This window comes from Hippopotamus amphibius, chromosome 17 (genome assembly GCF_030028045.1).
Source record: "Hippopotamus amphibius kiboko isolate mHipAmp2 chromosome 17, mHipAmp2.hap2, whole genome shotgun sequence".
Lineage (NCBI taxonomy): Eukaryota > Metazoa > Chordata > Mammalia > Artiodactyla > Hippopotamidae > Hippopotamus > Hippopotamus amphibius.
In genome coordinates this window covers 15,366,914-15,394,176 of record NC_080202.1, presented here as the reverse complement: position 1 = coordinate 15,394,176, position 27,263 = coordinate 15,366,914, and the positions used below count along the sequence as shown (strand labels likewise).

At 34.8% G+C, this 27,263-nt stretch overlaps 1 protein-coding gene across 4 annotated transcripts in view; it reads left to right on the top strand.

Moving 5' to 3' along the window:
* The window catches only part of TAOK1 (TAO kinase 1), a 144,421-nt gene that overhangs the window by 70,540 nt on the left and 46,618 nt on the right, over positions 1-27,263 (top strand). For all 4 annotated transcript variants that reach the window (XR_009050109.1, XM_057717278.1, XM_057717276.1 and 1 more), the window contains exons 3-8: positions 15,073-15,144; positions 17,669-17,770; positions 19,028-19,073; positions 19,617-19,713; positions 21,495-21,608; positions 24,639-24,730. Coding sequence is in view for 3 of the 4 variants with exons in the window: in XM_057717278.1 (XP_057573261.1) it covers positions 15,073-15,144; positions 17,669-17,770; positions 19,028-19,073; positions 19,617-19,713; positions 21,495-21,608; positions 24,639-24,730 (523 nt within the window). In the remaining variant the exon portion in view is untranslated. The remainder of the gene's footprint in view (positions 1-15,072; positions 15,145-17,668; positions 17,771-19,027; positions 19,074-19,616; positions 19,714-21,494; positions 21,609-24,638; positions 24,731-27,263) is intronic.

Here is a 27,263-nt window from a genome sequence, read left to right as displayed (position 1 = left end):
AAGCAAGGGGAAAAACTTGGGCAAGTGCCTTTATTGTGGTTTCTGTGGGAATAAACAAGTGAAGCAGGGTAAGCAAGTTTTGGATTAATTACTTTAATTTCAGTAGGCTCTGGGTAGAGGCGCTGTTCCTAGTTGTCTGGCTCTTGGCCCTGTGGTGATTAGAATAAGGTATAGGGGGCCCATAGTGTGAGATCATTGGAGATACGGGCTCTGGATTGGTGGTTTGTATGTGAAAGAAGTGCTTGTTTGCTCTTTCTAGGAATTAGCTGACTCTGGGAGTATAGTCTCTTCCTGTTAGCAAGCCCCCAGCTGTCAAATCATCAAATTACAGCAAATCAGAGGATATGATTAATATATTTTTTCTTATATTAACCTTTCAGTTATACATTCCTTTATTATTATTTTAATTGTTACCCTAGAGATTATACTATATATTCTTGACTTATTATAATTAACTTAAATGAGCACTTTTACCAAGTCTCTAGCAATGTGAAAACCTTACAGTATTTCAACTGTTTCTCCTGTTTTTGTGCAGTTTTTGTCATATATTTTATTTCTGAAATGTCCATTGGATTCCCCCCACCCCCAAGACTCTGTCGGGTAACTCCAGTATTTGAGTCCCCGTTGGGTCTATTTATATTTCCAGTTGTTTCCTTTTCAGTATTTGGCCCACTTTTTAGCATGCCTTATAATTTGTGATTGGTTCCTCTTCATTATAGAGAATTTGTAGATGTTTTGGATTGGTGCTATTTTTCTTCAAAGACAGTGGTGTTTTCTTTTGGTAAGCTGATAGTATACTGTTGAATCACCTTGAGGCTTGGTTAGAGCTAGTTGATGTCAGTTTTGCCCTTATTACTAGGCCTTGGCCCTTACTCTTAAACCTTGGCTCTTCTAGAATCCCAACGGACTGTCTAGGGTGTTTATCAAAGCTCAAGCAGTTTGGTGGGGTTTGAATTCCAACCTCCTTCTCTCCAGCACTTTTTGTCTTCTGAAAGCTCTGCTTCTCTCTTTAGTCTTCCAACTGCTATTTTCTTTTGGGTTTCTGGGAATCTTAGGCAGTACATACTTAATAGTTGACTGTTTACTTGAGGAGAATTTGCTGATTTTTGAGCTGCTTCTTTTCAGCTTCCTCTTCTGTGGTTGTGCCTTTTTCCCCCTGATATATTAACCTTTAAAAAAAATTGTTAATTTACAATATGTTAGTTTCAGGTGTATAGCAGAGTGAGTCAGTTATGTATGAGAGTGAGTCAGAAATTATCCACATTCCGGTTATATTAAAACTTCTGTTGGCTGCACTGTCCTATCAGTGCTTTTGGTTCAAGGCTACTGTCTCCCCAGTCACTGCTGTGCAGGTGTGAACGTGTTACATCAGTTCATTTGTAACTGTGGTGCAAGCAAAAATGGATGCCCCACTTGTGATTTGCACGAAAGAAGAGCAGCGTGCAGTGATTTGTTTTTTGGGGTCTGAGGGTGTACCTGGTGCTGTATTTATCAAAGACTTTGTGCACAGTATGGAGAAAGTGTTTTGTCTCGAAGAAGTGTGTGTGAATGGATAGAGGTGCTTATTGGAGAGCTGAAGCCTAAACTTCGGATTAAACACAGAGGACTGTTATCCAAGAGTGTTATGATCTAGCATGACAGTGCGCGTCCCCACGCTTCTGCTCACACTGTCAACACTCTGCAAAAACTTTCTTTTGAGGTGTTAAAGCATCCTCCCTATAGTCCTGATCTTGCTGCATCAGACTTTCACCAGTTTGGTCCCCTGAAAGCAGCCCTATGAGGGCGAAGATTCACATCTGATGAAGAAGTGAAAATAGCAGTGCATTCGGGGCTCACAGCTCAGCCTAAAACATTTTTTAGTGAGGGAATACAAAAGCTTGTTGACAGATGGCCAAAGTGTATTGAAAAGCAAGGAGATTATGTCAAAAAATGATGTATTTGTCTTTTCTGAAACTTAATTAAATTCTACAGCCAGAGTGTGGATAATTTTTGACTCACCCTCATATATTTCAGATTATTTTCCATTAAAAGTTATTGTAAGATATTGAATATAGTTCCCTGTGCTATGCAGTAAATCCTTGTTGCATATCTCTTTTATGTATAGTAGTTTGTAACTGTTAATCACATACTCCTTATTTATCCCTTCCCCCCTCCCTTTGCCCTTTGGTAACCAGCAGTTTGTTTTCTGTGTGCATGAGACTGTTTATGTTTTGTATGTAGATTTATTTGTATTATTTTTTTTAGATTCCACATATAACTGATATTATATATTTGTCTTTCTCTGTCTGACTTCACTTAGTATAATATTTTCTACATCTATTTATGTTGCTGCAAATGGCAGTATTTCATTTTATTTATTTATTTATTTATTTATTTATTTATTTATTTATTTATTTATTTATTGGCTGAGTTGGTCTTCGTTGCTGCGCATGGGTTTTCTTGAATTGCGGTGAGCAGGGGCTGCTTTTCGTTGCAGAGTGTGGGCTTCTCATTGTGGTTGCTTCTCTTGTTGCGGAGCACTGGCTCTAGGTACGCGGGCTTCAGTAGTTGTGGCACGTGAGCTCAATAGTTGTGGCTCACAGGCTCTACAGCACAGGCTCGATAGTTGTGGTGCATGGGCTTAGTTGCTCCATGGCATGTGGCATCTCCCCAGACCAGGGTTCAAACCAGTGTCCCCTACATTGGCAGGTGGATTCTTAACCACTGTTCCACCAGGGACGTCCCAATATTTCATTCTTTTTTATGGCTGAGTAATATTCGATCATATATATATATACTATACCTTCTTAAACCATGATTGTGCTTTTTAAGTTCCAGACACTTTGGAGCTCCTGTCTCCGGCCTCTCTCCTCAGCCTAGCTTTCTCCTTGGACTCTCTTTTCCTATACCACAAGTTCAGGGGTGAAGCTGAAGTAAATTTATAGCTCACATTGGATACTGTTCTTCTCTCAAGGCTTCTAGTCTTAAAGCTTTGCCTACATTTGTTGCTGTCCAGTAGTTTCATACAGCTGTTTTGCATATAGTGACTACTTTGATTGTTGTTTGAGCTTTTGGGTTGGTCTAACAGAAACATCACAGCAAAAAGTAGTGATGAAATTTTCCTTGATTTATGTTTATTATTTGTACTTGCATGGACTTTTCATAAGTCCTATTCTAAAGATGTGTGTTTTTGGAGCAACTGGTCTTTCATTGTTGATATTGAAAAGTAGAGAATTTCAGCAGGTTTTCTCTCTTCTTCAGACCTGCCCATATGATCTATCCAGTGAGGAATGTTATTGTCTTTTTCCTTTCATTAAAGAGACTGAATTAAATCACATATTAGCAAAATATCAGTGATTTTAAAATTTTAAATAAAACCATAAAATTGCATTATCCAAAATCCAGAACTTGTCAGTAGTCTGAAGTGGGTGTGTTTTGAATTAAGGTTGTAATGAGAACTAAGGATGGGATCAGAGAAAGGTAAAAAGGAAAGACAAGCAAGGGGTCCTGAAGGGAGCCTCCTCCACTAGATACTAAAAAATATAGGCTTTATTCTGGAGTCTTGAGGGATCACTGAAGTGCAATAGAAATATTATATTTCCATTTGTGATATGGAAACTTTATTTTTGTAGCAGTGTAGAAGAAAGATTGGCAGGTGTCAAAGATCAAAGAAGGGAGGCTGATTATAAAGATTTTATAATTGGAAAGAAATGCTGAGAGCTCAAAACTAGATAGTGGCAGTAAGTTTAAAGCTTAAATTGATAGAATAAAGAACTTGTTTTCTGACAAGTTAAGAGGGTGAATATTGTAGTGCTTCACTCAGGGAAGAGAATTATTTACTGGGAATGGGGCGTTGATGAGCAGGGAGTGATTTTCTAGTGCTTGGACCTCCTTGTGCAATATTTCTGGGTTTGTCCTATCCAGGCTGGATTATTTCAGAGAGCTGTAGTTGGGAGAGAAAATCTCATAGTACCAGAAATAAGTATCTAACTGGGGCAACAAAAGCTAATTGGTCTAAGCTAGATAATAGGAGCTGACTTAGGAGAGACCTGGCAGTTAAACTCAATGTGTGATCCTGGATTGGGAAAAAATTCCTATAAAGGACATTGAGATAGTTGGTGAAATTTGAACATGGACTATATATATGCGTTGGATAAATAGTATTATATCAAGGCCAAATTTCCTAAATTTGATTATTGTTTATCAGATGAATGTTCTTGTTTTCAGGAAATATATGAAGTTCTTTGGAACTGAGGGTAGGAATTTATCTCAAGTCCTATTCAGTAATAAAAAAATGATAATGTAATGATAACAGTATATATTTTTATTTTTCTAAAAATTTTATTTATTTGTGTATTGGCTGAGTTGGTCTTTGTTGCTGCACACGGGCTTTCTCTAGTTGTGGCGAGCAGGGCCGTTCTTCGTTGCAGTGCACAGGCTTCTCATTGCGGTGGCTTCTCTTTGTTGCGGAGCACGGGCTCTAGGCACGTGGGCTCAATAGTTGTGGCTCGCAGGCTCTAGAGCGAGGTCTCAGTAGTTGTGGCTCATGGACTTAGTTGCTTCGCAGCATGTGGGATCTTCCCGGATCAGGGATCGAACCAGTGTCCCCTACATTGGCAGGCGAATTCTTAACCACTGCACCACCAGGGAGGCCCTATATATTTTTAGATAGAGAGTTTCAAAGCAAATGTGGCAAAATGTTAACCAAGGATTTATCTACAGTAGGTGCCAGGAAACTATAGCCCATGGTCCAGCCTGTGAACTGTTATCATTCAGCTTTCAAACTAAGAATGATTTTTACATTTGGAAAAAAAATAATAAAGAGTGTGCAACAGAAAAAGAAGAATATGTATTTGGCCTACAAGGCCTAAAATATTTAATATCTTGCTTCTTATTAAAAAAAAAAAGTGTTCTACCTTTTGACCTAATGGAAGTCATAACAGAGGTTCACTGTGCTATACCAGCTGTTCTGTGTGTTTGACAGATTTATATAATAAAATGGGAGAGGGAAACAAACAAAAAAAAAACTGACTTGCGAAGTCAAGAAACCTAGGTTCAGGTTAGGACAACCCCAGCAACCATTGCATGAAAGCTTAAAGGAGTCAAGGGCAACTGCAGGTGTTTTCTGTTAATTGTCTTGTTGTCTTGGAAACGTACCATATAGATGAGCAGTGTTTGTAGCTCAGAATTGACTAATTTTGCTGTAATTCTATTTCTAGGTCACTAATCTTCATATTTTGTAGTATTAGATAAACCTGTGTGATGGTGTATGTATGTGCATGTTGCGTGTGTGTGTGTGCATGCCTAAAAATGTGCTTTGTTTTTTGGGTTCTCTCACTCCAACCTTACAACAGGGCTAAATAATGCAGTGTCTTTCTATAGAGTATATACAGGAAGGACCTTCTCATCAAATGAAATGAGATGGTCTAAAGTAGTTCTTAAAATATAGGTCTCCATTTTCATTAATTGACAGTAGGGAATCACCTTAAATTTAAAACTACTTCAATTGAGCCAGCTATTCTGGCTGTCTTCAGACAAACTAATCAACGACTGGTATCATAATAAATATTTGAAACCAAGCCAGAGAGTCAGATATCCAAAAGGACTACTATCTCTAGATTGCCAGGAAGATAAACACTCTCTTTTAGTTTCCAGGACCTTAAATAGAACCAACATGATGTCAGTAGATGGGCCAGAGAACACTGACTTTGGAACCAAGCTTCGGCAGACCACGTATGAGCCCCGTAAAGTCATTTGTTTACTTTACAGAAGTTTTTTCTTTATTTTTAAAACTGAGTTGTAATATTTACCTGTTATTTCCTAGTGTAGGATTTTATTAATCTGTATTTCTTTAGGCTTGGCAAGTTTTATATTTTCAATGGTACAGTAAATTGTTTACATGTTTTAAGAGAAAAGATGTAAATATATAAAAGAATTATATAAAGACCATTTATGTATAATTAATTGGTATGATGATTTCAGATCATTCTTATTAATTCATTAAAATAGCTCCCAAACGTATATTTACAGTTTCCTGGTTTATACCAACGATTGGTTGTATATTTTCTGGGTTTTTTTGTTTTTGGTTTTGGTTTTTTTGGCTCTTTATAGCATGAAGTTGTCCTTAGGCCTGTAGTCAATTTTGTTTTTACTCTTTTACTCTCAGGTGGTGAGAATAGATGATGTGTAGTATTGTGCTCTTCTTTAATTTCTCATAGCTCATTTAATTCTGTTCTGAATAGTATTTTAATTTTTTATTTTTTGAATTGTAATTGACCTACAACACTATGTTAGTTCCAGGTTCACAACATAGTGATTTGATATTTCTATAAGTTACAAAATGATTACCATGATAAGTCTAGTTACCATCTGTTACCATACAAAGTTATTGCAGTATCATTGACTGTATTCCCCAAGCTGTACATTTCATCTCCATGACTCATTTAGCTTCTAACTGGAAGTTTGTACCTCTTAATCTCACTCCACTATTTAGCTCAACCCCTCACCCCCATCCCTTCTGGCAAACCACCTGTACCTTCTCTGTGTCTGTCTGTTTCTGTTTTGTTTTGTTTCTTAGATTCCACATGTAAGTGAAATCATATGTTCGTCTTTCTCTGTCTGACTTATTTTACTTAGCATAACACCCTCTAGGTCCATCTATGTTTTCACAAATGGCAAGATTTCACTCTTTTTTAATAGCTTAGTAATATTCCATTTTATTTATACACACACACACTCACATACACCATTATATGTATGTGCATATGTATATATACAGCATGTCTTCTTTATCCAGTGGACACTTAGGTTGCTTCTGTATCTCGGGTGTTGTAAATAAAGCTGCAGTGAACATGGGGATGCGTATAATCTTCTCAAATTAGTGTTTTTGTTTTCTACAAAAAAAAATACCCAGAAGTGGTATTGCTGTATTGTCTAGTAATTCTATTTTTAATTTTTGAGGAAGCTCCATACTGTTTTTCATAGTGGCTGCACCAGTGTACATCCCTACCAGTAGTGCACAAGGGTTCTCTTTTCTCTATATCCTCACCAACACTTTGTTGGCTCTTTAATAGCCATTCTGATAGGTGTGAGATGATATCTTACTGTGCTTCTGATTTGCATTTCCCTGATGTATCTGTTGGCCATCTTTATGACTTCTCTGGGAAAATGTCTGTTCAGGCCCCCACCCATTTTTTAATTAGATTGTTTGTTTTGATGTTGAGTTGTATGATTTCTTTGCATAATTTGAATATTAACCTCTTATCACATATATCATTTGCAAATATCTTCTCCCATTCAGTAGGCTGCCCTTTCATTTTGTTGATAGTTTTCTTCCCTGTGCAAAGCTTTTTAGTTTGATGTAGTCCTGTTTGTTTATTTTTTGCTTTGTTTCCCTTGCGTGAGAAGACATATCTGAAACAACATTCCTAAGACTGATTTCAAAGAGTGTATTACCTATGTTTTCTTCTAGGAGTTTTATAGTTTCAGATCTTACATTTAAGTCTTTAATCCATTTTGAGTTTATTTTTGTATATGGTATGAGAGAGCAATCCAGTTTGATTCTTCTGTGTGTAGCTATCTAGTTTTCTCAACACCATTTATTGAAGAGGCTGTCTTTTCTTCATTGTATATTCTTGCTTCCTTTGTTGTGGATTAATTAACCATATAAATGTGGGTTATTTCTGGGCTTTCTACTCTCTTCCATTGATCTGTGTGTCTGTTTTGTGCCAGTATCATAGTGTTTTGGTAACTGTAGCATTGTGGTGCCTTCTTGTTAATTCCATTTGCATGAAATATCTTTTCTTTCCCTTCACTTTCCTGTTTTTGTTGTTGTTTTTTGCCATGTGGCATGTGAGATCTTAGTTTCCCGGCCAGGGATTGAACCCGTGCCTCTTGCAGTGGAAGCACGGAGTCTTAACCACTGGACTGCCAAGGAAGTCCCATCCTCTCACTTTCACTCTATGTGTGTCCTTTGCTCTAAAGTAGGTCTCTTGTAGGCAGCATATTGTAAGCTCTTGTTTTATTTTCCAGTCTGTCCTATGTCTTTTGATTGGTGCGTTTAATCCATTAATATTTAAGGTAATTATTGATAATGTATTTATTGTCATTTTAAACCTTGATTTCCAGTTGATTTTGTATTTCTTCATTGTTTGTTTCCTTTTCTCTTTGTTTTTCCTTTTGTGGTTTGATGGTCTTCTTTTGTATTATGCTTGAGTTCTCTTCTTTTGGGTATTTGTGAATCTTCTATATGTTTTTGATTTGTGGTTACCCTGTTTTTCAAGTATGTTAACCCATTACTATATCTGCTTGCTTTAGGCTGGTAGCCATATAGGTTCAAACACATTCTAAACCAAAAATCTACATTTTCTTCCTCCCCTACCCTACATTTAATGATTTTGATATCCTCTTTTACACCATGGTTATCCTTTTGCTGTTCATTGTAGTTCTCATCACTTTTACAAAGTTTTTTTGTTTTTTATCTTTGTATTGATTTATTCAAATGAAATACTTCAATTGTGATTTTCTCTTTCATATAGGTTCTTCTTTTCTATTTAGAAAAGACCTTTCAATTTTTCTTTTAGCGTAGGTTTAGTATTTCTGTATTCCTTTAGTTTTTGCTTGTCTGAGAAATTGTTTATTTCTCCTTCTATTCTAAATTGTAATCTTGATGGGTAGAGTATACTAGTTTGCATGTTTTTCCCTTTCAGGTGCTTTGAATATGTCTTGCCACTTTTTTCTGGCCTGTAGCGTTTCTGTAGAGAAATCAGCTGATAGCCTTTTGGGGGTTCTTTTGTAACTCTTTGTTTTTCTCTTGCTGCCTTTAGAATCCTCTCTTTATCTTTAACTTTTGCCATTTTAATTATAATATGTCTTGGTGTGGGTCTGTTTGGGTTCATCTTGTATTGGATCCTCTGTGCTTCCCATACCTGGATATCTGTTTCTTTCTTTAGGTTTGAGAAGTTTTCAGTCATAATTTCTTCAAGTACATTTTCGATCTCCTTTTCTCTTTCTTCTCCTTCTGAGACCCCTATTATGTGTAGATTGGCTTGCATTATTTTATCCCATAGGTCTCATATATTGCTTTCTTTTTTTTTTTTTTTCCATTTGTCTTCTGTCTGCTGTTCTGATTGGGTGGTTTCCATTATTCTGTCTTCCAGATCACTTACTCATTCTTCTGTTTGCTGTTTGTTGCCCTTAGCTCAGCTTTCATCTCAGCAAATGAGTTTTCTAGTTTTAATTGGCTCCTCTTTATAGTTTCTAGTTCCTTGTTACAGTGGTTGGCATTTTTATCAATAGCCTTTCTTAATTCCTTCAGTATTTTTGTTACCTCCTTTTCGAACTTGAGAGATCTCATAGACTGGAGTGGTCTATTTCATTGTTTGTTCTTCCAGGAGATTTCTACTGTTATTTTAATTGGGAGTGGTTTCTCTGCTTCTTTGTTTTACTTATATTTCTCTGTCTCTGTGCATTTAGGAGAAACCCTTATCTACTGTGGTCTTGAAGGGCTGATTTTACATGGGAACATCCTTGTGTAGCCTGCATGAGTCTGATATTTTTAGTGCAGGGACTGTTTTTAACATGGATGCCTGTCATATCTTTGTTCACTGTGTGGTGACCTTTATCCTCTTGATGAGGGTCTAATTGGTGTTGTGGTGACCAGAGAGAGCCTGCACTGGATGTTGAACAGGGGCTCCTATTTGCTCTGTAATTGTCACAGCCCTTTCGGGGGTAAGGTCTGCTCCCAAGTTGTTGTAGTAGAAGCCCCCAGATTGGTTTCTGAGTTGTGGTGTGAGGTGGGTGGGACTGGAGTGCTTCTACTGGGAGAGGAGCCATTGAGTATTCCTCTACGGAAGCTGTCCACCAGGAAGTGCATTCTGTGATGTTGTCTGTCACCTATTGTGTGCACTCACAAAGTACACTTTGGTGGCACTACCCTTGGCCCAGCCTTAGTCAAAGGAACGCAGGCAGTCAGCCTGGATATCCCTCAGGCTCTGTGCTCACAAAGCCAGTAGGGCAGATCCCCGGGGGCTACAGAATCAGCCCACCCTGGCCCTGCCTCTGTGTGCCTATGCCCACAAAGCCCATAGCTGCTAACACTTGACCACCCCAGCCTTGGAAGCACCAGTAATCTGCTGGGATGTCCTGCAGGTAGAGTTTACAAAGCTGCTGGTAGTGGTGTATATCTGCCAGTCACACAGCCCCTGAGGGTAGGCTCAGATTTCAGCCACACTTCTGCATAGGGACAGCCCATCAGTGCAGAGCTTGTAGAGGATTGGACACAAAATAAAGAAGAGGGACCCAGAAAATAGGTATTTCAGAAACAACCCTTTTTTGTATATTACAGTTTTGTCTGAGTTTATGCTTAAACCTTTCCTCTCCAAATATACTAACGTGGAGAAATATAGAAAAAAGGAAAAATATACATAGAATCTTAGAAATAGGCCCAATAAAGGAACCCCACTGAGAAAATCCCTGACAAGTAGCCATTCAGTATGTGCTGGTAGTATTTTTTTTTGACTGCTTTTATTTAGTTTAATTTATGTATAATAAATATGCAGATATTAAATATAAAGTTTGATGAAATTAGATAAATTATACAACCAACAGTTCAAAATATAAAGTGCTGATAGTTGTTGAATGGAATGGAAGAGATAGAGGATGAGATGATTCCTGTTTGAATATACCTCTTTGGATAATAAATATTTTATGTATTTAAAAATTAAAATTAAATCAATAGAATGGGGGGAGGGTCATCACTGAAATGAAAGGCAAACAGGAACAAAGAAGTCAACTGTATTTCAGACATAACCACATTGAGGGGAAAAAATAGAACTACTATGAATAACTTTTGTACATAGTATTTTAACTATATACCCTCAGTCTGGTTGGGAGAAGGAAACTATAGGCAAATCTTAAACTCTTCTTAATAGACTTGTGTCATATTTGTATGGGTGTGACAGATCTGAAACTATATGTTCAAGGATTGAGTGGGAATTCCCTGGTGGTCCAGTGGTTTGAACTGGGCTCTTCCACTGCTGTGGCCTGGGTTCAATCCCTGGTCAGGGAGCCAAGATCCCACAAACCATGTGGTGCAGCCAAAAAAGAAAAAGAGAAAGGATTGAGCAATGAATAAGGCTGATGTTGTTTGGGGTCAGGACCCTAACTATGAAAATACGGAAACAAATATGGAAGTGGGCAAGGTGAGGAAGAACCCTGTAGGATTGATTGGGTAGGAATTATCAGTATTAATATGAAAGAATTATATCTCACATATGTGTGTGTGCATCTCCTTGCTCCATCTGCTGCAAGATTCTGGTTGCAATGACACCCCAGTAGTAATGAGCACACTTGGCACTCAGATCTTGAATTTAATTCGTCACCAAAAGGCGCAAGAACTTATTGGAGGAATGTCTCATTTTGTTGCAGGGGCAGGGAACATAAAAGATGAGCCTTAGAAGACCATGTGCCAGAAAGTTTAAAAGTGCTTTTAAAAAAAAGAAAAAGAAAAAAAAAAGAATGAGGCCTATCAAAAAGACATTGGAGCCAGCTCAGAGGGGCTTCCACTGGCCAAATCTAGAACAATTTGAACATCAGTATAAAGATTGTAATGGATTATAACCCATTTAATAAAATAGGAATTCATAATTTCCATGATAAATGAAAGATGGTTGGATGAAAAGGGAGAGCTTTTCCTTATAATAGACTGCCTGACTAATAAATGTGAAGGGAATGGTAGAGTTGGGGGGAAAAATCATCATTTTGTAATTGTCGTAGTGAAGATTGTTTTGGGCTGTTATCTTCAATGTTTGCTAAATGTAAGGGAAGTTTTTGATGAGCAAGATGTTTACATGGTTTTGAAGTATCTCTCCACGTATTACTTCTTAGATACAAGGTAGGAAACAGTAGCTTTAACGATACACATTGGAAAAACACAGACAACATCTTTACTGGGTGATGAAAATGAGGAGTGGACACGTTGTATACCTCCAGATATGACACCCTGGGAAGGACACACTATCACTCTTGTAGTATTCTGGTCAGGGTATATAATCAGAATCTAATCTTGAAGAAATGTCAGACAAGCACAAATTTAGTTATATTTTCTAAAATACCACTGTATATTCTTCAAAAATGCCAGTGTCATGAAAGACAAAGAAGAGTTGTGGAATTGTTCTAGATTAGAGAAGACTAAGAAGACATGGTAAGTAAGCATGATATGTGATCCTGAAGGGAGGGAGAAACATGTATGTGAACATTAAATATTTTTATTTTTTGCTTTTTAAAAACATGAATACAAAAGTCATATCTCATTTTAACTTGGTCATTTAATTTTAATTTAATCATCATTACTAATACATTTGGATTTTAATAGTCATGTTTTAATTTAATTTAGTATTTTAAATAATATTAGATTTGCAGAAGATTCTACAGTTAGTACAGTGTTTTCCGCTGTAATTTTCATCCAGTTCCCCTAATGTTAATATGTTACATAATCATGGTACATTTATCAAAACTAAGAAATCAACATTGATAGGATACTATTAACTAAACTGTGTACTTTATTCAAATTTTCCCAGTTTTTCCACTCTCTCTTCTCTGTTGTAGAATCTAATCCAGGATACTTCATTGCATTTAGTGTACCCACTTTTAAATTAAGCTTTATCTTAGGCCAATTAAAAGTGTAGGTGTTTAATGCAAAACAATGAAATTAGATCCTTACCTCAGACTAGAGAAGAATTAACTCAAAGTGGAACAAAGACCTAAATGTCACAGTTAAAACTAATAAAACTCTTAGAAGAAAACAAGGGTAAAACAGAGAGGTAAATGTTATAAAAGACAACCCAATTTAAAAATGGGCAAAGGATCTGAATTGACACATCTCTAGGAAAGATGTACAAATGGCTAAGAAATACATGAAAAGATGCTCAGTATCATTAGCATTTATATGAAAAGTCCAGAATGGTCAAATCTTTAGAGACACAGAAAAGTAGATTAGTTGTTCCTTAAGGCTGAATGGGTAGAGAAAAGGGATAGGAGGGTAATAGCTAAAGGGTATGGGGTTTCTTTCTTTTTAATGGAGAAAAGAATTTTATTGTAAAATACACATAAAATTTATCATTTTAACCATTTCTAAATGAACAATTTGAAGTTTCTTTTTGAGGTGATGGTATTCTAAAATTGACTGTAATGATGGTTGCATATATCTGTGAATGTTCTAAATGCCACTGAATTGTACACATTAAAGTGGGTGAATTGTGTGGCATGTAAATTATATCTCAGCTGTTACAAAGGAAAGGAATATAGTTGTTTAGACATGGTTAAAATAAAGGGGTTCATAGATAGATAAGCAGAGAACGTTTTGGGGAAATAAATTTATATTCAGGCAGGACTTCTGTGGGTAGATCCGCTTCACCCATTACAATAAGTAGTGCCAGTAATTGAAATTGGAGTGTGATTAAGTTTCCCAGGGCCCACTTAACATAGTGTCTTTTTTTTTTCCCCCATGCCAATCTGTGGAGATATAATTTACATATGTGCTGTCTTTTTTAGCAAGTTTTTTAGAGTATAAATTACATACCATAAGTTCACCAATTTTATGTCTACATTTCAATGATTGTCAGTAAATACGAGTTTTGCTGCCATCACCATAATATAATTTAGAACATTTTATCTTTGGGAACTCATTAAAATCTGAATTGAAGATGAGTTCTTCCCAACATCTTCCAAGATAATTTGAGGTGGTTCTGATTCTTTTAGTGAGCCCATTTAAAATATTTTGCAGCTATTTTCATGTGCCTTCTTAATATATAGATTGTCATTTTCTTAACACATGGAAGTTTGGCTTTTCTAGTTAACTGTCATGTTTCTGTTACATTTTTATTGCTTTTTTTCAGAATTACCTCAACAACGTTAAGTAATAATTGTGATAACATTTTAGCAGTCTTGTCTTAAGCCTGATTAGCAGTTGTTTACAATAAAGGTGATTTATCATGTTAAGGAATTACCTTCCTAATTTGTGTTTTCTAAGAGTTTAGCCTTCTTTGCAATTGAATACATTTAGAGTTGGGCCTTTCTGCATTTTCAGCATTTATTGAGGATTGATATATGTATTTATTTCTCCCTTTAACTTTTTAAAAAATGTGAAAAAATTATGAAATATTTTTCTGGTATGAAAATCTTTTGCATTTCTGTAATTTTATCCAAATGAAAAATTATGTATATTAGTATATTTTATCCAAATGAAAAATTCTTTTAATGCTCTGTAATATTTTTAAAATTTTATTTAGAGTTTTCTTATTTATATTTACAAGTGAAATTGATACCTAACTTTGTATTTTGTGCTGTTTGTGAGGTTTTAGTTATCGAGTTATACTACCTTCATAAAATTAATGGGATAGCCTTCCTTTTTTCCCCCCTTATATCCTGGAAAGTTCACCTGGTAAAACTATTTTCCATTTAAGAGTATTTTATGTTTTGTTTTGTTTTTTGTTTTGTTTTTTTGCGGCTTGTGGGATCTTAGTTCCCCAACCAGGGATCGCACCTGTGCCCTCTGCAGTGAAAGCATGGAGTCCTCACCACTGGACCATCAGGGGATTCCCCACTCAAGAGTATTTTAAAGATAATTCATTGGTGTTCTTTTCAGTCTGCCACCATTGTTTGTTTTACTTACACTTTCTTCTTTAGATCAGTTTTAGTAATTTATTCCTTCCTAGAAAATTGTCCATTTCATTGAAATTTCAAAATTGATTAGCATAGGCTTGTATATATTAGTCTTGTTTCATCTCTCTGTTATAGTGCTATTGAAATATCTCTTTTTTCCTCTTAACTAGATCTCTCAAAGATAAACCCTGCTTTATATTTCTATACAAAGTACCAGCTCCTGGATGATTTGATAAGTTTCACTATATGGGTATTGGGGTTTTTTTTGTTTGTTTTTTGGGTTGTTTTTAAATGTTCTTTAAGGACGGTTTTGATGTCCCTCTTGACATGGTAGCTTATAAATGGTTTTATTCTCAAGGAAATTATTGCCTAGATTTAGATTTAATCTGTTAATTTTTTACAATAGTGCTTTTTTTTCTTTTTTTTTTTTAGGCACGAGACGTGCGCACCAATGAAGTGGTGGCTATCAAGAAAATGTCTTATAGTGGAAAGCAGTCCACTGAGGTAGGTGAAATATTTACATTCTTACTGACATGTTAGAAAAAGACATACTATTTTTAATTGGGGATAGCTGGAAATTTTCTCAAAACACTATAATATACATAAAATTATACAAATATTAGGAATATATCTCAGTGTATTTTCTTTCACAGAGTGTACCCATTTAACTTGTACCTAGAGCCATAAACAGCACATTACTGGCATCCCAAAAGCCAACTTGCACCCCTGCTTTTAATTTTTTAACTGCGATATATTAGTTTATCACAGAATGATTATCAGTTTCTAAAAGAGTAAAGTAGAATAAGATACATTTAACAGTAAATTATATTGGATGTAATTTTTTTTAATGATTTGGAAATTAAGGGCTGATTTAAACAAACTTTAATCAGCAGACAATATATATCTAGTCTGAAAAATAAATATAATTATTGATACTGCACCAAGTATACTTTAGTTCACTAATATTGTGATTACTGCTTTTCAGTATATTTATTTAATTGCATAAATTTATTTTATAAAATATAGTCTACTTTTAAAAACTAGGATCTGTCAGGCTTTAATTTTTCAATGTAATTATTTTTTATTGTGGTAAAACACATATAACAAATTTACCATTGTAATCATTTTTAAGTATGCAGTTCAGTGGCATTAAGGACATTCACAGTGTTTTGCATTCATCACCACCATTCATCTCCAGAACTCTTTTCATCTTGCAAAACTGAAATTCTTTACCCATTAAACAACTTCCCATTCCCTCCTCCTCTCAGACCTTTCACTATTCTACTTTCTGTCTGTATGAATTTGATTACTTTATTTCATGTATGTGAAATCATGCAGTATTTGTCCTTTTGTGTTTGGCTTATTTCACTTATAATATCCTCAAAGTTCATTCATGTTGTAGTGTATGTCAAAATTTCCATCCTTTTTAAGGCTGAGTAATATTTCTGTGTGTGTTTTTTGGTTTTGTTCATCCATTCATCTGTCAATGGGTGCTTAAGTTTCTGCTACCCCTTGGTTGTTGTGAATAATGCTGCTATAAACATGGGTTACACAAATATTTTTTCGTGTCCTTAGTTTCAGTACTTTTAGGCATATGCCCAAAGTTGGAATTGCTGGATCAGTCTTTAATTTTTGAAGATTTTGTTTTTCTACTTTTTTGAAACTTCTTTATTTTATGATAAATCTTGTTTTTGTGATGATCATACTATGATTATGAAAACACGATTATGATTATATCACTTTTCCTTCACTTTGATACCTAAAAAACTCAGTTTCTTACAGGATTACTCTCATTTATTTTCCATTCTGTAGCACAACTTTATAATTAGCTTTCATAGGCAGACTTGTGCTGTGTTGGAGTCTATTTGATTAGTCACACCTAGAACAAAAAGTTTCATTTAGGGCACCATCTTTTCACATCTAGCATTCATGTCCTTCATGAAATTTTTTTACATTGAAAAATGCAGGGTTTTGTTTTGCTTTGTTTTGAAAGTTTCAAATATGATTCAAATTTGAAACTTAAAGACTGTGAAACATTTTCTGAGTTTAGCATCTTATATCTTACATTTTATATAAAACATTGTGAACATATTTTGCTATATTTTGTTGAGGGCTTGTGAAATAATATCAGAGATACATCATCTTACATTCTAGTATGAAACATTTTTTAAAGTTTCCTATTATGCTAGTTTCCCTGCCTTTAGAAATATGGCCCAAGTCAGTGGTAAAGTTGAAAAAAATAAAACAAGAACAAAAAAATAGATTCCTAGTTCCCATCCCACAGCTGCTAAGCCTCTAGAGTCTCTGGGTATGGACCCAGTAACCTGTACTTTTAGAGTTCTCTGGTTGCTTCTTAAAAGTATGTTTAGGATATGGCCTAGGCTGTCCCAGAGTAGCTTATGGCCAAAGGTTTATCTGTATTTCCTGGTAGGTGTCATTGAGGAATGCTCTTGATAAAATACGTAGGGAAATGTTTTCATACTATCTTTTTTTTTTCTTTGAACTTTCCCATGTAATAGCTAATTGTTCTCTAGCATTTTATTTTAGAAAGTATGCCCTTAGGGGTTTAAATCTTCGTTTGAATTTAAAAAGGAAACAAAACCCTAACGTTTAGTAGAAAACATAAGCCAAAAACACAATAGATGAACTTTATGGTAAGTAAATTGTACGTCAAAAAGCTGCAAATAAGAAAGGGAAGTTGAAGTATTGAAGAAAAATCACTAAACATGGTATATAGTTTTCATCAACATGTTTGATGTGTGGTTGTGAAATTTTAATAAGACTCATTGATGGTAAGTTTTGCCAAAATAAATTTTGTCCTACCTTGAATGAAATAATTTTATAAATTATGTAACAGAGTTATAAACTATATGAACGTAAGTTTATTTTGATATTTAAATATTACAAATAAAGGTGTATGTTCTCAATAACTTCTTAATATAATAATTATTTTTTTTCTTGTATAACTTCCTAAGGAAAAGCAGCTGTTCATAATTTTTTCTTTTATTCATTTTTCTTCTCGCCACAGAAATGGCAGGATATTATTAAGGAAGTCAAGTTTCTGCAAAGAATAAAACATCCCAACAGTATAGAATACAAAGGCTGCTATTTACGTGAGCACACAGCATGGGTAGGTATATGCCTTTCCCTTGCTGTAATTTTAGTTGGTTTCTGTTTAGAATTAATTATTTCAAGAATGTCTCAAAATGGTTGTGTAAGCCCATGCAAAAACACCTTGAAATGTTAGTTCACACTGAGAGGAAGAGCAGCTTTGCCTAGAACTCCTAGGCAAGAGAGATAATATTTTTACAAGTTCAGTGCAGAGATTTAGTTGATCTTTATGTACATGGTAAAATGTTCTCTGACTTTTTTTAGTAGTATCATTCTTCAAATGGTTTTTCAAACATTGTGAAAGCAATCCTATTACTTGAGGATGAAATCTATCATATCTTTGCTATAAATGTAATCTATTTAACCACAAAGAGCTTGGTGAAGTCCTGATGACTCCTGGAGAAATTTGAACTGATTATGATTCCTTGACTGAATAATACTAACGCTAGAGAATCGAGACACTTTGTTACAGGAAGTGGTGATTAATTTTGCCCCTTTGTTACCATTGAGGTGACATGGTAGTATTACTGTAGCAGTGTGGGCATAGCTGTATCTTTTAAGAGAAAGGCTAAATTTTTTTAAATGGGAATGCTCCCTTATTTTGAATAATTAGTAAGTCACAGCTAATTATTATTTTAGTATACTGAACTTAGATTTGTAATGTTTTGTGCATTTTTATCCAGTTTAATTTTGGTGGTGGTGGTGGTACTCCTAAATACAAGGCTGTGGTTAAAGAAAAGGCAGTGACATTGGGGAGATTACCTCTCTGTCTCTCAAGTTTCTCCATTTGTAAAATAAGGATAGTAATAGGGCCTACCTCATAAGGTGGTTGTGAGGATTAAATTAGTTAATATATATAAAATACCTGGCACATAGAAGGTGCTCTGTGCTTGTTTTAACTGTAACCTAAGCTTTGTATATATAGTTCCAGAGGACAGTTTTTTGCTTCCTAGCAATGATCAATATTGCTCTAGTACTATAGATTAATAGTAACAGAATATGTATAATCCTTTATAACTTTAATAGTAGTTATATATGAAATACACATCTTGTACAAGTAATTATATGTTGGTACTGTAAAAGATTAATGTGTCGTTAGCTTCACTGTACATATGCACTTAAATTACTAAATACATAAATATTCATTTTTTAAGGTAGATGATGACTAGGGTTTGTTTTACTTCAAATTGTCTTCTTGATCTCCTTGGTGGATTTATCTCAAATAGAATCTTTATAATAACATTTTAATGCTTGTATAATTTTTCTCCCCATGTAGCTTGTAATGGAATATTGTTTAGGATCTGCTTCAGATTTACTAGAAGGTAGGTTTCCTTTAATCATTAAGGAAAAATAGTATTAGCAAAATAAAATGAGAATTCAGTAAGAGGTTTTTTAAATAATGTACAAATTTTTCAGAAAGAATAAAAATCTTAACCTTTTCTATATTCTCTGCATAGTGTGCAGTCCTCATTAAATGTTATGTAATAGCATAAAAAAGGCTATTTTTCTCTCATTTTGACTTTCTTTTGCATTTTTTGTCATTGAGCTTAATCTGTTCCTTCTGTTCAGAATGAAAATATATGAGAATAAAGGGAGAACTTTTATTACTTTTGGTTTTGTACTCACCAAATAATTGTTTAATGTTGTTAGCTTAGAGGAAAATTGGCTGTGGGCTATACTTTAACAGCTAGGCACAACTGTATACTAGTTAAGTTCAATACCATTATTTTATTATCTTTGGAAGGAAATCCCTTCTTGCTAAATGTTAGTTTTTGAAAATTGCTCTGTATATTAGGTATGTATATTTATTTTTAAACAGAAGTGTTCTTTGTCATAAATATTTTCAAATAACTTTTTATTTTAAGTTCACAAAAAGCCATTACAAGAAGTGGAAATAGCAGCGATTACACATGGTGCTCTCCAGGGATTAGCCTACTTACATTCTCATACCATGATCCATAGGTAAGCACTCTGAAAATTATTGTATATTAACAAGCAAATGGCTTGTTGCATTCTTAACTTATTAACCCTGAAATTTTTGTTTGTTATAGCCAAATAAAAGCATTTGGTTTTTTTGATTGTCCATGTTAAAAAGAACATACTAGTACACTTGGTCTCTTTGTTTAGGATAATTTTTGTCTTTGTCCACACATGTTGCTGGACTTTCTGAAGTACAGGCATACCTCATTTTGTTGTGCTTTGCTTTATTGCAAATAAATATTGCAATGTCACAGATAATGTTTACAAATTGAAGGTTTGTGGCAACGCTGTGTTAAGCAAAACTCTAGGTGCCATTTTTCCAACAGCATTTGCTCACTTTGTGTTTCTGTCACATTTTGGTAATTCTCACAGTATTTCAAATTTTTCATCATTTTATTTATGGTGATTTGTAATCAGTGATCTTTGCTATTACCATTATGGTTGTTTTGGCATTTTTTAGCAGTGAAATATTTTAAAATTAAGGTATGTACATTGTTTTTTTAGAGATAATGCTATTTCACACTTGGTAGCCTACAGTATAGTATAAATATAACTTTTATATGCACTGAGAAATCAAAAAATTTGTATGACTCTTTATTGTGCATTCCCTTTATTAGGGTAGTGTGGAATCAAACCTGTCGTATCTCATAGGTATGCCTCTGTGTGCAGTTTACAGATTTGTGGTAGAAATTTAATTGTAGAATCATTTAATTGGGGTAATGGAAAAGATATTAGGGATTATATAGTGTTACTTTTTTCATTTTCCAGTGAAGAAACTGATGCCCCAATTTGTGACTAATTTCCCAAAGTTTACAAAGTCAGATTTACAATCCCAAGCAGGGATTGAGCCTGGGCCCACAAGCGATGAAAGCACTGAGTGCTACCCACTGGACTGCCAGGGAATTCCCTAAAGTACCTCTTCATTTTTAGAAAACAAATGGAAAGAAAACAGATTAATTTAGTATTTTGTCCATTACAATACTATAGTAAGAATTCACAACTGCTTGGGAACTTAGTTTTTCTGTTTTTGAATGGTTAAGTGTATGGTACCTATTGGACATACGGTCCCATTTTATAAATATCCATAATTTTCTGGGATCATGGATATTACATTATCCATATGTTTGTTTTCATTTCATATTTAGTTAGGAAAACTATTCAAAGGTTTAGAAATGATATGAATAATCCTTTTTAAAAAATTAGGGGGTGGGCAGGAAGCTCAAGATGAAGAGGATGTGGGGATGTATGTATAAATACAGCTGATTCACTTTGTTGTACAGTGGAAACTGGCACAACGTTGTAAAACAGTTATACCCCAATGAAGATCTGAAGGAAAAAAAAGAATAATAAAATAAAAATGAAAATTGGGGACATGAAATTCTTTTTTTTTTTTTTAACGTTAAGTACGTTACTCAGAAATCTTAAAATTATGGAATGATCAGCTATTTAAATTTAATTTTTTAAATCATTATTTGTACCAATAAACAAATTGGCTCAAATATAAGACTATACACTTTAATTACCTGATTTTCTGTCTTGTTTCCACTGCATATTTTGTCTTCTCTTTTTACAAAATTGTTACTATTATGAATTCTGAATTCTGTTACTATTCTTAATTCTCATCCCAATTGAGAGATTATCCTAGGACTTAATTAGTTTGATTTCTCCTTCGCTGTTTTACAAATTTTTATTTGATTTTAATCATTTTTTTACACAGTCCAGTGAAGGAAAGAGAAATAATTTTCTGTATTCTTTAAACCCAGAGATATCAAAGCAGGAAATATCCTTCTGACAGAGCCAGGCCAGGTGAAACTTGCTGACTTTGGATCTGCTTCCATGGCATCTCCTGCCAATTCTTTTGTGGGAACGCCATATTGGTAAGAATAATCTTATCTGGATTTGATCTTCATAATTGAAATTGTTTGTGGTTGTGAGTTTTTGAGATGTCTTATCTTTTTCCTGAAAGTAGAATATTATTTTGGACATTTTAACTTTAAGCATTATAGTTAGCTTCAAATATAGATTTGGAGTACTCCCCTTACATTCCCCATTTTTTAAATTGCCCCCCCCCCATTTTCTTTCCTGTTATTATCTGCATCATATATTGGATGTGGAAGTGGAAACATTCAATAAAAATTCAAGTGGGTAGAAGATAGAAATGTGAAGTGGAAATATGCATGTTTTCTTTAGATTTATATTTACTATATATCATTGATCCTCAGACTAAGAGTACCCGAAGACTGATAGTGGACTTGGGAGTTCTCTGGGGTTTCCTGTTTTTATTTTTAATTATGGAGAATTTCAAATATGCGTAATGCTAGGCGAAAGTATAATGAACCCTTACATACCAGTGACTCAGCCCAGCAACATTATCCCCATGGCCAGTCCTGCGCTATGCACTCACCTTTCCCTTTCTTCCTTGTTCCCCTCAGTTATTTTGAAACAAATTATGGACATCATCTACTTTTATCCATAAATAATTCATTATTGTCAGCAAGTTTGAAGGGAATAATTTTCAAGATCTTCAACTTTCAAATGTATCCTCTTTCTCTGTATATGCTGAGAGCAGTGTCTTAGGCCTACTACGTCATCTTTCCCTCCTGCCTTTCAAATCTCCCTTTTCCTGCTTCATGAAAGAAAGTCTTCACCCTGAATTTACAATGACACATTGCTCTGGGATGTAAAAGCCTCAGAGCAACACCAGAGGAACAATTTGAGAAGATAAAGCATATGTCAGGTATATTGAAGAGTCAGGACACGAACTCTTGGCAAGTCCTTGTACCTTTCTAGTCATCTCCCTCCTGTTCTTTTTATCCCTTGCTTTTTCTTTCTCCCCAATTATCTTCCTTCCCTTCTTTTTTTCTAGTGTAGAATTCATAACTGACATGATTGTCATGGGGACACATTAACAAGTTATTTGCACTGAATTCAGACTTTTTTTTGGCACAAAGTGATTCTGATTTGACTGATGGATATGACCATGAATACTAGCTTTACTGGTTAGATTATATGGCAGTGTTTTTAATAAATTGAATGAACTAATTCTGCAACCCCCAAGTTTTGAATATCTTTAAAGCACATATACAATATGCTGTATGTATGTGTGTATATACACACAAATATACGCTATGCATTATATCCTTAGCAACCATTAAATTTATAAAATTTGTGTATCAATTCAAAGGTGTGCAGGAGATACATAGTTTTTATAAACTCATTGAAGGTAAATAAATGAATGAAAAATTTGAAGACCACTGCTCTAGATGACCAAAAATTTCTTATGTTAAACCCTAGTTTGGAGTCCCCCCCTTCTATAAAAAAGGGTTCTGTGAGTGAATAGTATGTCTTAGTGCTTCCCCTCTTTATATATTAATGATGAATATTAGATTTTAAAAAGGCCCTCAAAAATTCTGCAATAAGAACCAAATTACTGGGACTTCCTAGCTGGTGCAGTGGTTAAGAATCCGCCTGCCAATGCAGGGGACACGGGTTCGAGCCCTGCTCCAGGAAGATCCCACATGCCGCAGAGCAACTAAGCCCATCCGCCACAACTATTGAGCCTGCGCTCAAGAGCCTGTGAGCCACGACTATTGAACCCGTGTGCCACAACTACTGAAGCCTACACCCTAGAGCCCGTGCTCCCTAACAAGAGAAACTACTGCAATGAGGAGCCCATGCACCACAATGAAGAGTAGCCCCCACTCACCACAATTAGAGAAAGCCTGTGTGCAGCAACAAAGACCCAATGCAGCCAATAAATAAATAAATTAATAAATTAATTAATTAAAAAAAGAACCAAAGTACTTATTTAGCTTTTCTTAACTTGATAACTTCTCAAACATACTTAACATCTTAACATGTTGGAAACACACCTGCTACTGACAATTGAAAGTTAACAATAAAGTAAACATATTTGTTAATTTATATATAGTGTATTTGGAACACAGGAACTAGGTTCATATTTATATGTCTTTATACAAACGCAGGTGCGCGCGTGCACACATACACACACACACGCACACAAGGGTACCTGGTAATAATCTTATTGAAGCAGTCAGCAACTGTTCTAAGTACTCATCTGTGCTTAATACCAAATATATATGAAGTATAAGGTAAAGTATCATCAAGAATATCAGACTATAGTTGAAGACATGAATTAGTGTTTCGTTTTTTGTGGGTTTTTTGTTTTCTTTCCTTTTGGCCGTGCCCTGTGGCATGTGGGATCTCCCTGACTAGGGATTGAACCTGCACCCCCTGCAGTGAGTGAAGCATGGAGTCTAAGGGAACACCAGGGAAGTCCGGTGTTTTGTTTTTATCACCAAAACACCTGTTGTTGGTTGGTTATAAAGTTGATAATTTTGTGATTGTTTTAGTTGTGAGCTACCCTAGCCACTTTTATCATGGAACAATATTCTAATTTGAAAAAAAGACTGACAAGCTGTGGTTTTTCAGTGTTGGATATTGTGACAGATACTTTCTGAAATAAATGGAGTGAGCTTGTTACTTCAAGGGAAACAACTGATGGTAATCAGTGCCAGTGATAAAATTCCATCTTTCAAGCAAAAATTAGATGGGATCCTGAGACCAAAATGTTTGAGAGTCACTGACCTAAAGAATATACAATATTAGAATTTGCAAACTTGAACAGAGGCAGAATACAACCCTGCTCTAGGGCATCCTTCCTGTAGGATGCTGTTGTATGCTGAGAATGAGTCTCACACTGTATATGCAAAGGTAAATATTTACCTCACAGCTTGTAATGCATTTATTTCACATTATAAACATTTTTATGTCCAGATGTTTTGCCTGGAGTTCACACAGGTGTTCTCCATGTAGATAGTCATTACATTTTAAAAGAATAGCATACATTTTTTTAACTTTAATTTAAATGACATATTATTTTTTAGGATGGCCCCAGAAGTAATTTTGGCCATGGATGAAGGACAGTATGATGGAAAAGTAGATGTATGGTCTCTTGGTATAACATGTATTGAACTAGGTAAGCATGTTCTTTATTACTATATAGTAAATTTTGATCAATGTTTTACCTCAATTTCTATACCAAATTACAGTTTTTAATTTTTTATGTTGGTTACTAAGGGGAGCAATATATTTATTAAAGTTTTCATTTTGGTTAGGTGGTAATTTTTTTGCATATTATATTACTCTGTTAAATGAGGTCTAAAATAATTTTCCACTGTAGTATTAATTAAGTTTGAGATATCTATGTCTTAATATTAATGAGTATTTGTTAAACACTTGGAATATGTGTGTGATTACTAGATTTATCATCTATAGATGGTCTCTAAAGCATTTATGAGTTACTTAACCTTTACCTAGGATACTTATTACTTTAAGTTAGATATGAGAATTAGCTCTCAGGCTGTATGCATATTGTAGCAGTTTGATTTTATGTACACATTTTATTCTGTTGCCCATAAATGGAACTATGCTTAAAGCAGTGGACCACCGTAACTTTAAACATTCCCAATGTAGGTGAGCCAGGTGGGTAATTGAACTGGCACTGTAACTGAAAATGATGGCCATGTTCTTACTCTTGATTCCCCACGTTCCCCTCCACCAGCCCAACATCCTTTTCTTTTTTCCTTCTTATAAGAACATTCCATTAAACTTTATTTTAAAACAATATTTAATTAAACCATTGACCAAGGATTAAATTAAATCCAGTGACCAAGGGTTGAAAGCAACACATTAAAAGTAAAAATTTATGTGTAATTTTGACAAATCATATTTATTTTCAAGTTTGATAACAGCAGTAAACAGAGTAAATTTGGAAATTTCCATAATACCATTCTCCTCTGATCGCTTGATCTCAGTTTGAGGTTTGCAAAATGTTTCTTCCATTTGAAAGTATCTTTAAGTGTCTTAAATTCTTTTTCTCTTGATTCTTCTTCCTATTGGTAGATCCTAATTAGTTTCTCAAGAAACTTGAGTATAAATGTAAAAAAGCGGGTTAATATATTCTGCCCATGGGTTATTTTTACATTCTTTTGCTGGCTGATGCATACATGTGTCCCTTGGTGATAGTGAAATTGCATTAATGGTCCTGTTAGGTATCATTGATATATTTTAATATCTATCTGATTAGAAAGTATTCATTTGCTAATTGTACTGCTCAGAAAGAAATCTCTCTAAACTCTGCAGTTTCTGTGAAATGGCTTCTTTTTTTTCCAGACTTTTCTAGCTTTTTATTGTAGTCCATAAGATAGAATTCCTTCACAGTGAGAGTTTTTATACTTATAATAAAGCAACTTCAGAAGATGTGACTGCCTTTGGATAATTTCAAATGAGTGATATGTCTTAAAGAAATTCTTAGAGTTTTAGGCATACATTTGGCATCTTCAACTTTTATAAATAGTCTTTCATAATCACTTAAAAATTTTACTTACAAGTGTTTTGAATTATGAAGATGTTCTAAGTTTCAGAACTGTATTTTAAGCCTGCTTTAGGTTCCAAGGGAAATGTCTAGAGGAGCACAGGCAAATAAAACTGTCTGCATTGGTCGAAATGTTCTGTGTCTGCGTGACTTTTGAGTGCCTGAAATGTGGCTAATGCAACTGAGGAACGGAATTTAAAATTATATATATACTTTTAATATTTGTTTGTTTGTTTATGGCTGTATTGGATCTTCGTTGATGCATGCAGGCTTTCTCTGGTTGTGGCGGGCAGGGGCTACTCTTTGTTGCGATTTGTGGGCTTCTCATTGCGGTGGCTTCTCTTGTTGTGGAGCATGGGCTCTAGGCACATGGGCTACAGTAGTTGTGGCATGTGGGCTCAGTCGTTGTGGCACACGGGCTTAGTAGCTCCAAAGCATGTGGGATCTTCCCAGACCAGGGATCGAACCCATGTCCCCTGCATTGGCAGGCAGATTCTTAACCACTGCACCACTAGGGAAGTCCCAGAAGCGTGGAGTCTTAACCACTGCACCACCAGGGAAGTCCCTTAAAATGATATTTCATTTAAATAAGTTTACATATAAATAGTCACATGTGGCTAGTGGGTACTCTTAGACAGTACACATCTATAGGCATGATATTTAATGCAAATTAGGTTTGTAGTCTTGGGAATTAAATCTGTTATATGCTTTTACTTTAAAATAGTTCAAGATGGTGAATTAAAGCAAACTATTTTCTCATAGCTTGGTTATGTCTTATGACAAAAAAAAAATCTTAAAGTGCAGGATTTTTCATAGGTGAGTTTATATGTTTGATTACAGTTAATCTGATGAAAAAATTCCCTAGTTTATTGTTTTCAGGCATGATTGTACAGTCATGTTTGTAAAAATCAATTTACCACTTTTTCTGATTATAAAAGTATATATTGAAGGTATAAAATTTCAGAATTTTAAAAGGAGTAAAAGAAAAATAAATCAAAATAACTATAACTACAGTAATTTGTTATTGGATACACAGGATAGAAAGATGTAAACTGTGACATCAGAAACATAAATTAAGGACTTTCTAGGTGGAGCAGTGGTTAAGAATCTACCTGCTGATGCAGAGGACATGGGT